The sequence below is a fragment of the Oryctolagus cuniculus genome, chromosome 20 (genome assembly GCF_964237555.1).
Source record: "Oryctolagus cuniculus chromosome 20, mOryCun1.1, whole genome shotgun sequence".
Classification (NCBI taxonomy): Eukaryota; Metazoa; Chordata; class Mammalia; order Lagomorpha; family Leporidae; genus Oryctolagus; species Oryctolagus cuniculus.
Genome location: NC_091451.1, coordinates 19614125 through 19626966, shown reverse-complemented (window position 1 = coordinate 19626966; position 12842 = coordinate 19614125). Strand labels below are relative to the sequence as shown.

General features: G+C 45.8%; 1 protein-coding gene and 1 pseudogene across 2 annotated transcripts in view; both read left to right on the top strand.

Moving 5' to 3' along the window:
- The window catches only part of HEATR4 (HEAT repeat containing 4), a 43476-nt gene extending 31417 nt beyond the window's left edge, over positions 1-12059 (top strand). For both annotated transcript variants that reach the window (XM_070065249.1, XM_070065248.1), the window contains exon 16: positions 11747-12059. In XM_070065249.1, coding sequence (XP_069921350.1) covers positions 11747-11911 — 165 coding nt within the window. In that variant the 3' untranslated portion in view covers positions 11912-12059. The remainder of the gene's footprint in view (positions 1-11746) is intronic.
- LOC127484604 (GTP-binding nuclear protein Ran-like) lies at positions 1325-11740 on the top strand (annotated as a pseudogene).
- Positions 12060-12842: the final 783 nt, after the last annotated feature.

Sequence of the window (12842 nt, the reverse complement as noted above, 5' to 3'; positions counted from 1 at the left end):
AGCAGAAGACGGCCCAAGTACTTGAACCCCTGCCATCCACAAGAGAGACCCGGAGCCTGGGCCGGCCCTGGCCCTTGCAGCCATCTTGGGGAATGATGCAGGGACTGGAAGGTGTGTGTGTGTCTGTGTAACTCTAACTTTCACATGGATAAATAAATAAATCTTAAAGAGAGAGAGAAACTACTGCTGCTTTGTACATAGGTTGTCTTTATTTAAATCATTTAAGATGAATTCCCAAAAGTAGAATTGCTGAGTCAAGCACAAAATAAATTTTGTTATTAGGTTTTACCAAACTCTCCTCCAAAAAGATTTACCAAATTGCTCTGCTTACAATGTTGCAAACAAGGGTAAGCATAGAGAGTACTTCAGAAAGTTTGTGGAAAATGCAATTTAAAAATAAGCTTGTGGGGGCCGGCGCTGTGGCTCACTTGGTTAATCCCCCGCCTGCGGCACCGGCTTCCCATGTGGGCACTGGGTTCTAGTCCCGGTTGCTCCTCTTCCAGTCCAGCTCCCTGATGTGGCCTGGGAAGGCAGTGGAGGATGGCCCAAGTGCTTGGGCCCCTGCACCCACGTGGGAGACCAGGAGGAGGCACCTGGCTCCTGGCTTCAGAACGGCGCAGCGCCGGCCGTGGCGGCCATTTGGGGAGTGAACCAACAGAATGAAGACCTTTCTCTCTCTCTCTCTCTCTCTCTCTTTCTACCTGTCAAATTTAAAAAAAAAAAAAAAAAAAAAAAGTTTGGGGCCGGCGCCACGGCTCACTAGGCTAATCCTCCGCCTAGCGGCGCCGGCACACCGGGTTCTAGTCCCGGTCGGGGCACCGGATTCTGTCCCGGTTGCCCCTCTTCCAGGCCAGCCCTCTGCTGTGGCCCGGGAGTGCAGTGGAGGATGGCCCAGGTGCTTGGGCCCTGCACCCCATGGGAGACCAGGAAAAGCACCTGGCTCCTGGCTCCTACCATCGGATCAGCGCGGTGCGCCGGCCGCAGTGTGCCGGCCGCGGCGGCCATTGGAGGGTGAACCAACGGCAAAGGAAGACCTTTCTCTCTGTCTCTCTCTCTCACTGTCCACTATGCCTGTCAAAAAAAAAAAAGTTTGGGTGCAAAAAAATTGAAATCCGTGCATACAAGGACTCTTCAAACAGTTCATGGAAAAAGCATATTATGAAAAAAGTCTGCATGGCTCCTGAAGTTGTTTTATATCTGAATAAACCTATCATTTAATCCTATTGTTCTCTGTACTTTTGAAGAGCCCTCACATTAGATTATTAGATTACATAGCCTCTAGGACCTTTTCTTTGCTTCTGTTTGAACTTTTTTTTTTTTTTTTTTTTTTTTTGACAGGCAGAGTGGCCAGTGAGAGAGAGAGGCAGAGAGAAAGGTCTTCCTTTACCTTTGGTTCACCCTCCAATGGCCGCCGTGGCCATCCTCTTTCTTGGCCACACTCCTATCCAAATGCTTGCCAAGGCGTTACACTCATGTGTAACAGCCATCTTTTCTCTTTTTTTATTTCTCACGTGCTCCATTACACAGATCTCTGGGGTCAGTTTTGCCTCCCTGAAGACATTTGTCAATATCTTATGAGGGGAGGGGTGGTTCTAATGTCTACTGGGGAGAAACTAGAGGTGCTGGGGTGAATGTTTGGTGCAGCAGTTAGGATGCTCGGGATGCCCACATTCCAGATCAGAGCACCTAGTTCAAGTTGCAGCTCCTCCACTTCCCAGCCATCTTCCTGCTTATACAGCCTTCGAGGTAACAGGTAGTAACTCAGGTACTTGGGTCCCTGCCACCCATGGAATTGAATCCTGGCCTCCTGACTTAGGCCTGGCCCAGCCCCGAGTGTTGCCAGTGTTTGAGAACAACAAATAGAAGATGAGTCAATCTCTCTCTCTCCCTCCCTCTCTCTTTCTCACTCTCTCCTTCCCTCCCTTTCAAGAAAATTTAAATGATATGCTTCTAAATAGCCCACAATGCAAAGGATAACATACCCCTACCTCGTCCAAACACACACAAAAGCAATAATCTGACCAAAAAGGTCAATAGTGCCAATGTAGAGAAGCCCTGGTCTGATACAAGTAGCTAGTCTCCTGAGTAGTGTCTGCTTTTAATCTCTCCTATGCCAGGCTAAATCACACGTCGCTACAAGATTAATGTTCTCAAATTGTGGCCTCAAACTCATCATCGCTTTACTCAAAATCTATCCAAGGGCTCCATCCACCAACGCGAACTCTTCAGCTAGCGCTGAAGTCACAGAACGTCTTAGCCTGTCAGCCACCACTCCCTTACACTCTACTTCTGCAAGCTAGCCTGCTGTTCTTTGCCTACATCATCCATCCTTCATGTTTCCCATATTGTTCTTTCTAAAGGTTAACTTCCAGTCTTCTGTCAAAACCATAAACAGCCCATTGTGTGTCCTGTCTCTCACAAAAGGCTCTACCATCTCCCTGAACACAGTTTTTTTCTTTCACATGATTTTAACACACCGTGCCTCATGTTGGTGATTTATGTCCTTGTCCTGTTCCTCCCTAAACTGTAAATTCCTTCAAGGAGAGGAGTTCCTTATGCCTTTTCTTATCCTCGCTTGATTTTGACACACTTCCTTTTCACAAAGAAGGTGCACAGGAAATGTTTGTGATAAGCAGACCAACCAGAATCGAGTCTTTCCTATGCCTTATTTGGGACAATCGGCTCAGGCAAGTTATCCTCTCAGGTCTTGGTGACCACATCTGTAAGATGGGCATAAGAATTGAACCTACTTCTTCACAGGATTGTTGTGAGGATGAAGTCATGGATTTAAGGCACTTAGCACAAGACTTTGTACAGAGCTAAACACTTTTAAATGGTAGCTATAATAATTTTTTATTATGTAGCAAAGCTCCATATAATGACTTACCTGCCACTGGTCTAGTTGGAAGAAATGGATTGGTTGAGTGGGGCAAAGAAGTTCTTTTTTTTCTTTTTTTTTTTTTTTCAATTTGAAAGGCAGAGAGATCTCCCATCTGCTGGTTCACTCCCTAAATCCCACAACAGCTGAGGCTTGGCCAGGCCAAAGGCAGGAGCCAGTAACTCAATTTCAGTCTCCCACTAGATGATAGGAACCCAAGTACTTCAGTCATGACCTGTTGCCTTCCAGGGTACACCTTGGCAAGAAGCAGGAATTAGGGGGCTGGCTATGTGGCATAGCAGGTAAAGCCACCACCTGCAGTGCTGGCCTCCCATATGGATGCTGGTTCAAGTCCTGGCTGCTCCACTTCCAGTCCAGCTCTCTGCTATGGCCTGGGAAAGCAGTAGAAGATGACCCAAGCCTTGGGCCCCTTCACCCAAATGGAGACCCGGAAGAAGGTCCTGGCTCCTGGCTTCAGATCAGCACAGTTTCAGCCATTGCAGCCATTTGGGGAGTGAACCAGTGGATAGAAGACATCTCTCTTTTTCTCTCTCTCTCTCTCTACCTCTCTGTAACTCTGCTTTTCAAATAAAATAAATACATCTTTAAAAAAAGAAGCAGCTGGAATTGGAAGCAGAGCCAGGACTTGAACCCGGGCAGTCCTATATGCGATGCAGGCCTCCTAGCAGTGATTAACCTTACCCTGCAGAGAACTTCTCGAGTTGGGCAGGGTGAAAGTGAGGGTTGGGAAGTTTGTTGTTTTGTATATGCTGTACAGAAGCTTAAACAAACCTGTGAGGACTATATCTGACAAGGCCAGTTTGTGAGATTATGTAGGTACTGCTCTGCACAGGGATTCCTGGTCAAGGGATGAGGTAAGGGCTGAAACCAATTCCTGTTCTCCCCACAAGTCCCCTCTGCGGCGGGGCTGCAGTGTCTGGAGATAGGAACAGCAGGAGGGGGAGCCCTCTTCCCTCTTGACACAAAGGCCGTGTTAGATTGCTTGGGGAAATGTTGGAGAAGAGAGCAGGTCGCAGTTATAACTGGGAACTCTAATTGCTTTTCTAAAGAGAGTGGTTTCCAGTTGACAAAGGCCACATCTCTGACTGCAGAGCTGGGGGCCTCTGCTCCCTATTACAAGAGACTGTAAGTTTATCATTTCCATATCCTATGTAAATATCTCCTCCTCCCAGTCTTTCCTGTGACCTCATCCTTTTCTTTTTTCAACATGCTGTGATTTCCTCCAATAAAGGGTCTTGTTGATTTCTCTGTCCTCTGGTTCCCCTGTGGCTGGGAGTTGCCTTGTGGAAACAGACTTATCTTTAATTTCATCACTCTTCCTGTGGCTCTACTTAGTTCTCACTACAAAAGTAGTTATTAATAACCACGTTCAGATATATAATTTAAGAATAGTGGGGGCCAGTGTCATGGCCTAGTGGGTGAAGCCGCTGCCTATGACGCCAGCATCCCAAGGGGCGCCAGTTCATTTCCCGACTGTTCTGCTTCCGGTGCAGCTCCCTGCTAATGGCCTGGGAAGGCAGTGGAGGATGGCCCGAGTGCTTGGGCCCTTGATACCCACATGGGAGACCTAGAGGAGGCTCCTGACTCCTGGCTTCAGTCTGGCCCAGCAGCACTGGGCATTGTGATCATCTGGGTACTGAACCAGTGGATGGAAGATCTCTCTCCATCTCTGTGTCTGCCTCTCTCTGTAATTGGGACTTTCAAATAAATAAGTCTAGCAAAATAAAATAATAATGATTTTTAAATATTCTTGAATGAGGGAATGTAGGCAAAATAAGTATTACAACAGAATCCTATTTGGTCATATGTGTGTGTGTCAGTGCATATGCATGTATCTACCTACCATCCATGCATACATCCATACATACTACTAGAAAAAGGTGGAGACTCTTTACACCATAATATTTAACAGTGATTGGCTGGCGCCACAGCTCACTAGGCTAGTCCTCTGCTCGCGGCGCCGGCACTCCAGGTTCTGGTCCCGGTTGGGGCGCCAGATTCTGTCCTGGTTGCTCCTCTTCCAGTCCAGCTCTCTGCTGTGGCCCTGGAAGGCAGTGGAGGATGGCCCAAGTGCTTGGGCCCTGCAGCGCATGGGAGACCAGGAGGAAGCGCCTGGCTCCTGGCTTCAGATTGGCACAGCGCCGGCCATAGTGGCCATTTGGGGGTTGAACCAACGGAAGGAAGACCTTTCTCTCTGTCTCTCTCTCTCTCACTAACTCTGCCTGTCAAAAAACAAACAAACAAACAAAAAACAGTGATTATCATTGAGATAGCCTGGTGTATACTGTAGATGACAGCTCATCAAAACTTTACTATCTTTGACCCAGTACTTCTACTTCTAGAAATCTATCCTTTAAAAATATTCACCATGTAAACATAGACAAAGATGCTCATTACTTATAATTTCACAACTGGAAATGACTCAAGTGTTTTTTATTAGGAAATTGTAAAAAAAAAAAAAAAAGAATGAGGGGTGGGCATTTGGCATAGTTCTTAAGATTTTTTTTTAAAGATTTATTTTTTTACTTGAAAGTCACAGTTACACAGAGGGAGGAGAGGCAGAGAGAGAGGGAGAGGGGGAGAGAGAGAGGAGGAGGAGAGAGAGAGGTCTTTCATCTGCTGATTGACTCCCTAATTGGCTGCAACGGGGGTTGGCTGAGCTGACCCGAAGCCAGGAGCCAAGAGCTTCTTCCAGGTCTCCCATGTGGGTTCAGGGACCCAAGGACTTAGGCCATCTTCCACTGCTTTCCCAGGTCATAGCAGAGAGCTGGATAGGAAATAGAACAGCCGGATCTCGAACCGGCGTCCATATTGGATGCCAGCACCACAGGCGGCTGCTTTACCCGCTACATCACAGCACCAGCCCCTTAAGATGGTTTTGGGAGGGCAGTACTGTGGCACAGCAGGTTAAACCACCACTTGTGATACTGGCATCCCATATGAACCCCAGTTCAAATCTTGGCTGCCCCAATTTCAATTCAGCTCCCTGCTAATGCACCTGGGAAAGCAGCAGAAGGTGGCCCAAGTACTTGTGCCCCTACCAGCCACATGGGAGAACTGGATGAAGTTCCAGGCTCCTGGCTTTGGCCTGGCCCAGCCCCAGCTATTGTGGCCATTTGGGGAGTGAACCAGTGAACCAGCAGATGGTAAATTCCTGTCTCTGTCTTTATCTCTCTGTCTCTTTCTCTCTCTCTCTCTTTCTCTCTATGTAATTATCTTTTAAGTAACTAAAAAAAAAAATCTTAAGAAAAAAAAAGGGTATTGCTTGGGGCACCCATATCAGAATGCCTAGGTTTGAGGATTGGCTCTGCTCCTGATATCAGCTTCCTGTTAACCACACCCTGTGAGATAGCAGATGAAGGTTCAAGTATTTGAGTCCCTGCTACCACATGGATTGAGTTCCCAGCTCTCTGCGACTTCAGCCTGACCCAGCCCCAGCTGTTGCAGGTATTAGGAACCGACCAGTGGATGAGAACAAGCTTTCTTTCTCTCTCTCAAATTTAAAAGAAAACATATACTATTATAAAATATAATAAAATAATTATTAGAGGACTAAATCTTGAACTCAAATTTAAAATGTTAATGGTCCATTATAATTAATTTACCCATTTATTTTATTTTATTTTATTTTACTTTATTTTTTACAGGCAGAGTGGATAGTGAGAGAGAGAGACAGAGGGAAAGGTCTTCCTTTGCTGTTGGTTCACCCTCCAATGGCCGCCACAGCTGGCGCGCTGCAGCCGGCGCACCGCACTGATCCGATGGCAGGAGCCAGGTACTTATCCTGGTCTCCCATGGGGTGCAGGGCCCAAGCACTTGGGCCATCCTCCACTGCACTCCCGGGCCACAGCAGAGAGCTGGCCTGGAAGAGGGGCAACCGGGACAGAATCCGGCGCCCTGACCGGGACTAGAACCCGGTGTGCCGGCGCCATTAGGTGGAGGATTAGCCTATTGAGCCACGGCGCCGGCCGATTTATCCATTTTTTTATAATTTTTTTAGAGATTTTTATTTATTTGACAGGTAGAGTTACAGACAGAGAGACAGAAAGTCTTCCTTCTGTTGGTTCACTCCCCAAATGACTGCCACGGGCGGAGCTATGCCGTCCGAAGCCAGGAGCCAGGAGCTTCCTTCCTGGTCTCCCACGCGGGTGCAGGCGCCCAAGCACTTGGGCCATCCTCCACTGCCTTCCCGGGCCACAGCAGAGAGCTAGACTGGAAGAGGGGCAGCCGAGACTAGAACATATGGGTTTTGTGTAGGATTAACCTAGTGCACCACCACGCTGGCCCCTAATTTATCCATTTTTAAGTAATGAAAAATTGGTAACAGTATATTGATTATGATAGTTAATTAAATTATACAAATTATATAAAAAGTATATAATCAGACATTGTTGATGAAATAAGGAATATTATAAAAGGCATTATGTTCCTTCTGCAAATATAAAAGTGAGCACTTATCAAACTCTGATGTTAAAATTCTGAGATTAATTTTAAAGAATAATCAAGCATAAAAATCAGAAATAAGCCATTATAATAAAAAACTTCCTACTTATTTATTACCTTTAAAGATTTATTTATTCATTTGAAAGGCAGAGTTACAGAGAGGCAGAGAGAGAGAGAGAGAGAGAGAGAGAGAGAGAGAGAGAGAGAAAGAGGTATTCCTTCCACTGGCTAACTCATCAAACGGCCACAATGGCCAGAGCTGGGCCGATCCGAAGCTAGGAGCTTCTTCTGGGTCTCCCACACAGGAGCAGGGGCCCAAGGACTTAAGCCATCTACTGCTTTCCCAGACCATAGCAAAGAGCTGGATCAGAAGTGGAGCAGCCAGGACTCGAAGCAGCACCCATATGGGCTGCTGGCTCTGCAGGCAGCAGCTTTACTTGCTACACCACAGTGCTGGCCCCCTATTTATTATATATATAATATATATATTATATATATTGTTGAAAAAGAATGAGGGGTGGGCATTTGACATAGCTCTTAAGATTTTTTTTTAAAGATTTATTTAGTTTACTTGAAAGTCACAGTTACACAGAGGGAGGAGAGGCAGAGAAAGAGAGAGGTGTCTTCCATCCACTGGTTCACTCCCCAGTTGCCTGCAGTGGCTTGAGCTGAACCGACCCGAAGCCTCTCTCTCTATATATATACACATATATATATATGTATATGTATATATATACATATATATAAATACAAGCACACACACAATGACAAACTCATTGATGTGCCTCTCACTGCAGATTTATTCTCTGTAAACACAAATTCTGATCAATTCTATTTTCTGAAAATGTATCTGGGACAGATACCATGGTGGCTGTCCAAGCGGAGCCCCATGCTCAATTCAAACTTGTACTGTTGATAATGGTGGTACTAGAAAACCTACATTCATGAAATGTCCTTTGGTCAGTGAATTTGAGAAGTACTCATACGGAGCCATGCTGGATGCTGAGGTCCACACCAGCAGAGGACCTATCAAATCCAATGTATGGGATATATAGTAGCTGGCCAGAAAAAAATTGGTGGACTGAAAGATGGCTATTATAGCCAAGCCCAGTGTGCCATTACTATGTTTGGTACACCATCAAAAGTTACAAGAATGGGCCCAACTGGCATAAAGATCTGATACAGATATGCAAAAACCCCCATCGTGTTTGTAGCAACAGAGCAGCTATTAAGAACAGTAAAATGAAGATAAAATCTATTGTCTGCTACCCAAAGAAGAATCTTCAGTAGTATGACATTTCTGCCAAAGTATCCATGACTTGGGAAAGCCTTCCTCTGGCTTGCTAGAAAGCCTGTGGGAGACCCTAATTTGGAGTTTGTTGCCATGCCCGCTCTTGCCCCACCAGGGGCTGTCATGGAGCCAGCCGGGGCAGCACAGGCTCCGCATGATTTAGAGCTTCTTCAGACACTGCTCTCCTGGATGAGGATGCTGGCCGTGAGAAAATGATTCTGGAGCCAGACATCAGAGTTCTAGCTTTATAGGCAGCTGTCCTGTGATGTCAGGGGTGCAGCTTGTGTGCACCGTGTTCTCTAACTACGCAGACCCTGTGCTTCCTCTGTGGAATGCTGAAAGAGATGAATGGGCTTTTGAGGGAAGGTGGCAGTTTGAAAAATACCTTCATATTTTGGATTTACATATTTATCTGTTTTGGAGAGCAGTCATTTCCTTCTTGAGTTTTATTTTATTGACAGGTGTTTTTTTTTCTAGTAAAGATTTTATTTATTTATTTGAGAGGTAAAGTTACAGACAGAGAGAGGTAGCGACAGAGAGAGAGGTCTTCCATCCACGAGTTCACTCTCCAAAATGGCCACAATGGCCGGATCTGGGCCAGTCCAAAGTCAGGAGCCAGGAGCTTATTCCTGGTCTCCCACATGGGTGCAGTGGCCCAATAGCTTAGGCCATCCTCCACTGCTGTCCCAGGCCATAGCAGAAAGCTGGATCAGAAGAGGAGCAGCCAAGACACAAACCAGCACCCATATGGGATGTGGGTGCCGTGGCAGAGGCTTAACCTGCTGCACACAGCACTGACCCCACCTTCTTGAGTTTTTTTTTTTTTTAAGATTTATTTATTTATTTGAAAGTCAGAGTTACACAGAGAGAGGAGAGGCAGAGAGAGAGAGAGAGAGAGAGAGAGGTCTTCCATCCGATGGTTCACTCTCCAATTGGCCACAACGGCCAGAGCTGTGCTGATCTGAAGCCAGGAGCCAGGAGCTTCCTCCAGGTCTCCCATGCAGGTGCAGGGGCCCAAGGACATGGGCCATCTTCTACTGCTATCCCAGGCCCTGGCAGAGAGCTGGATGGGAAGTGGAGTAGCTGGGTCTAGAATTGACGCCCATATGGGGTGCCGGGGCTTCAAGCCAGGGTATTAACCCACTGCACCACAGCACCGGCACCTTACCTTCTTGAGTTTTAAATATAACATTGCTACATCACAATATTGAGTGGTGAAATCTTGTTTGTTACAGTCATTCTTATATTTTCATTTAAAATCTGAATAATATTGTGTTTCAAATATTTTTTAAAATTCTATTCCTTAATGTCTATCAAAAGAGAAAAACATCTGTTATGTTTATAACAGTAGCTTATCAAGAAAGAACTTTCTTGAACAATGAGAACTAAATCCTTTTTTTATAATTATGATGAGTAGAAGAATTCTCCATAAACTAGCTTCTAGCCCTGCACAGTTCGAATCTTGTTCTTCTGTAATCAATATACTTTAACGTTGGACACCATAGGACTATTCTTTATATCCTGTGCCTTCATGTCATATCACAGTTTAGCGATCCCATGAGCAAAGGGAGATTTCCTGGAAGACAGTCTTAACTCTTACATCTGGGCCAGCGCCGTGGCTCACTAGGCTAATCCTCCGCCTGCAATGCCGGCACCCCGGGATTCTAGTCCAGGTTGGGGTGCTGGATTCTGTCCCAGTTGCTCCTCTTCCACTCTAGCTCTCTGCTATGGCCCGGGAGAGCAGTGGAGGATGGCCCAAGTGCTTGGGCCCTGTACCCGTATGGAAGATCAGGAAGAAGCTCCTGGCTCCTGGCTTCGGATCAGCGCGGTGCGCCGGCCGCAGCTGCCATTTGGGGGTGAACCAACGGAAAAAGGAAGACCTTTCTCTCTGTCTCTCTCTCTCTCTCTCTCTCACTATCACTGCCTGTCAAAAAATTAAAAAATAAATAAATCAATAAAATTTTACATCTGGTCATCTAGATCTTGCATCTCCCTCACCAGTAACACCTAGAGCAGGAGGGTCCTCTGTCCTGGGACCTCAGTTTGGGAGCTCGTCTCTTATTCTAGCCATACCCCTCCTAACGGCAAGATCCACTGGGTCACACAGACATGACCTACGAAAGCCTGCATTCTGCCTTATAGACCACATAATCTGGACACCCGAAAAGTCTGGCATTTTCAAGGTTTGGTGGACTGAACTGTCTTCCCAAGAGTGGGCAGTCTTGCCAGTGTTTGCACTCTCAGACAGGGAATGACCAACGGGCAGTTCTCTGCAGGGACACGGGCACAGAGCTTGGACATGCAGCCCGAGTGTCCACATGTAACTGTGAGTGTGGGAAAGAGCTGGGAAGGGCAAGGGACGAGTAGGCTGCAGATCCTCTTTCCTGTGCCACCAAATTCTAACACGGACTCCAAAGAATCTGAGTACTCCGAATTCCAGTCTGGTCTCCTTGTCAAGGTAGGTGATAAAGCCCATTTTACCCAACAGCTTCTTAGCTTGGTTTACAATATTTAAGTACTTAGACGTATGGTCAGTTGGCTTCCATTTGTACTTTTGCCCAGGCTAAGAACACATTTGGAAGTGAAGTGGATATCCCTTTTAGTATTCCACTAAATACTAATATTTAGTATTACTATACAGATGCCTGCATTGATAACAGCTCTACCTAGGCTCCTGCAGTGGTTTAACTTTGGTACAAGTTCAACCCTGTTCAACACTACAGTGGTTTATGAGGTTAAGATAGAGCAGTAGATTCACCTGAGCAAATCTGTCTCCCCAGCACATCCCAGGAATAAGGGTCTTCACTCAGAGCCGCAAGGGTATCCTACAGCTGGGGCTACTTCGCATAATAGTAAAGATATGGAAAACACAAGCTAACCCCAAAGATCACCGGGCAGATATCCCAGTCTTCTCGGCTCAGCAGTTCAGGCCTGTTCTCCACATTGGGCTTCTGCCTAGGGTCAAGGAAACAGATCTTGACTCGTGGGTTCTGTTTTCTTACTTAGTATAGTCATTTACAGAGTCACTCTGGCAAAAGGTGCACTTGGGCCCACTTTCTCACGTTGGTTCACATGTTTAGCTTAGGCACTCATACATTAACATTTCTCTGCAGCCTGTGAAGCCCCACACGCCAAGTCCCTGGTTACAAAGTCCAGTCCTACGCCTCAACACAAGAAACAGAAATAGCTCATCATTTGTCAAGAATCTGCATACCAACTGGGAAAATACAACTGATACGGAGCCATTTGGATCTGACAACTCAGCTTTCTATGAGTAAATACTCAGATTTTTTTCCCCCCAGCATCATGCCTGCTCCCTCTAGAAAAAAGGTTCTCATATCTGGGCTGCTGGATGCGTCTCTTGCTCCAAGACACAGACAACTGTGGATTTGGTCAAATTTTGTCTCATTAAATGATACTATACAATCTTGTTGTCACTGTTTATAAAGAAAAATTATTTAGCAGTATCTCTGATTTCTTAAGGTGCACCCTTTACACAGATTAAAGGAAACTGACATCACATTAGGTGAAAGAGCCTATTTTCTCATGCCCTAGAATGGTCGTGCCCCAAACATAAGTCAGTTCCAAATTTTGCCAGAAACATCGAAAGACTCAGCATCTTTTACAAGCTGTGCATAATGCCCTCTGAAACCCAAACTAGAATCCTGTTTATCTAGAAAGGAAACGGCTCAGATGACTTTTCTTTCTTTCTTTTTTTTTTTTTTTTTATCCACAAGTCTTGTCTTGTTCTAGAGCAGGTTCTTTAACTGCAGCCCACAGAGGAACATGGAGGCCATGCCACAGGAGTATTACAAAAAGCCCCAGCAGCCCAATCATTTCCCCCTTCATTCTGCGTGGGTGGGTGTGACACATTTAGGTCCCTGGAAAACAATCAGGCAGTTTCGCAAGGCTGATGAACAATTGTCGTGAGCCTCAATACAATCAGTGCTTACAAGATTGAAGCATTGTGGAACAACTGCAAGCTGTATCTGTATCACAAGATGTGATTCTGTAATAGCACATGGTACCAAAAAACCAACCATGGAAAAAGAGAACCAGGATTCAATGTTGTGAATCCATGGTCCTTTCCTAAATGCTGGTTGCTGTTTTCCCCTAAAAAGTTTTGACATTCAATAATGAAAATAATGACAGTGTGAACCTCCCTCCCCTTTTTCCCCCTAATCATATACTTTTGTCATCAGAAGTATA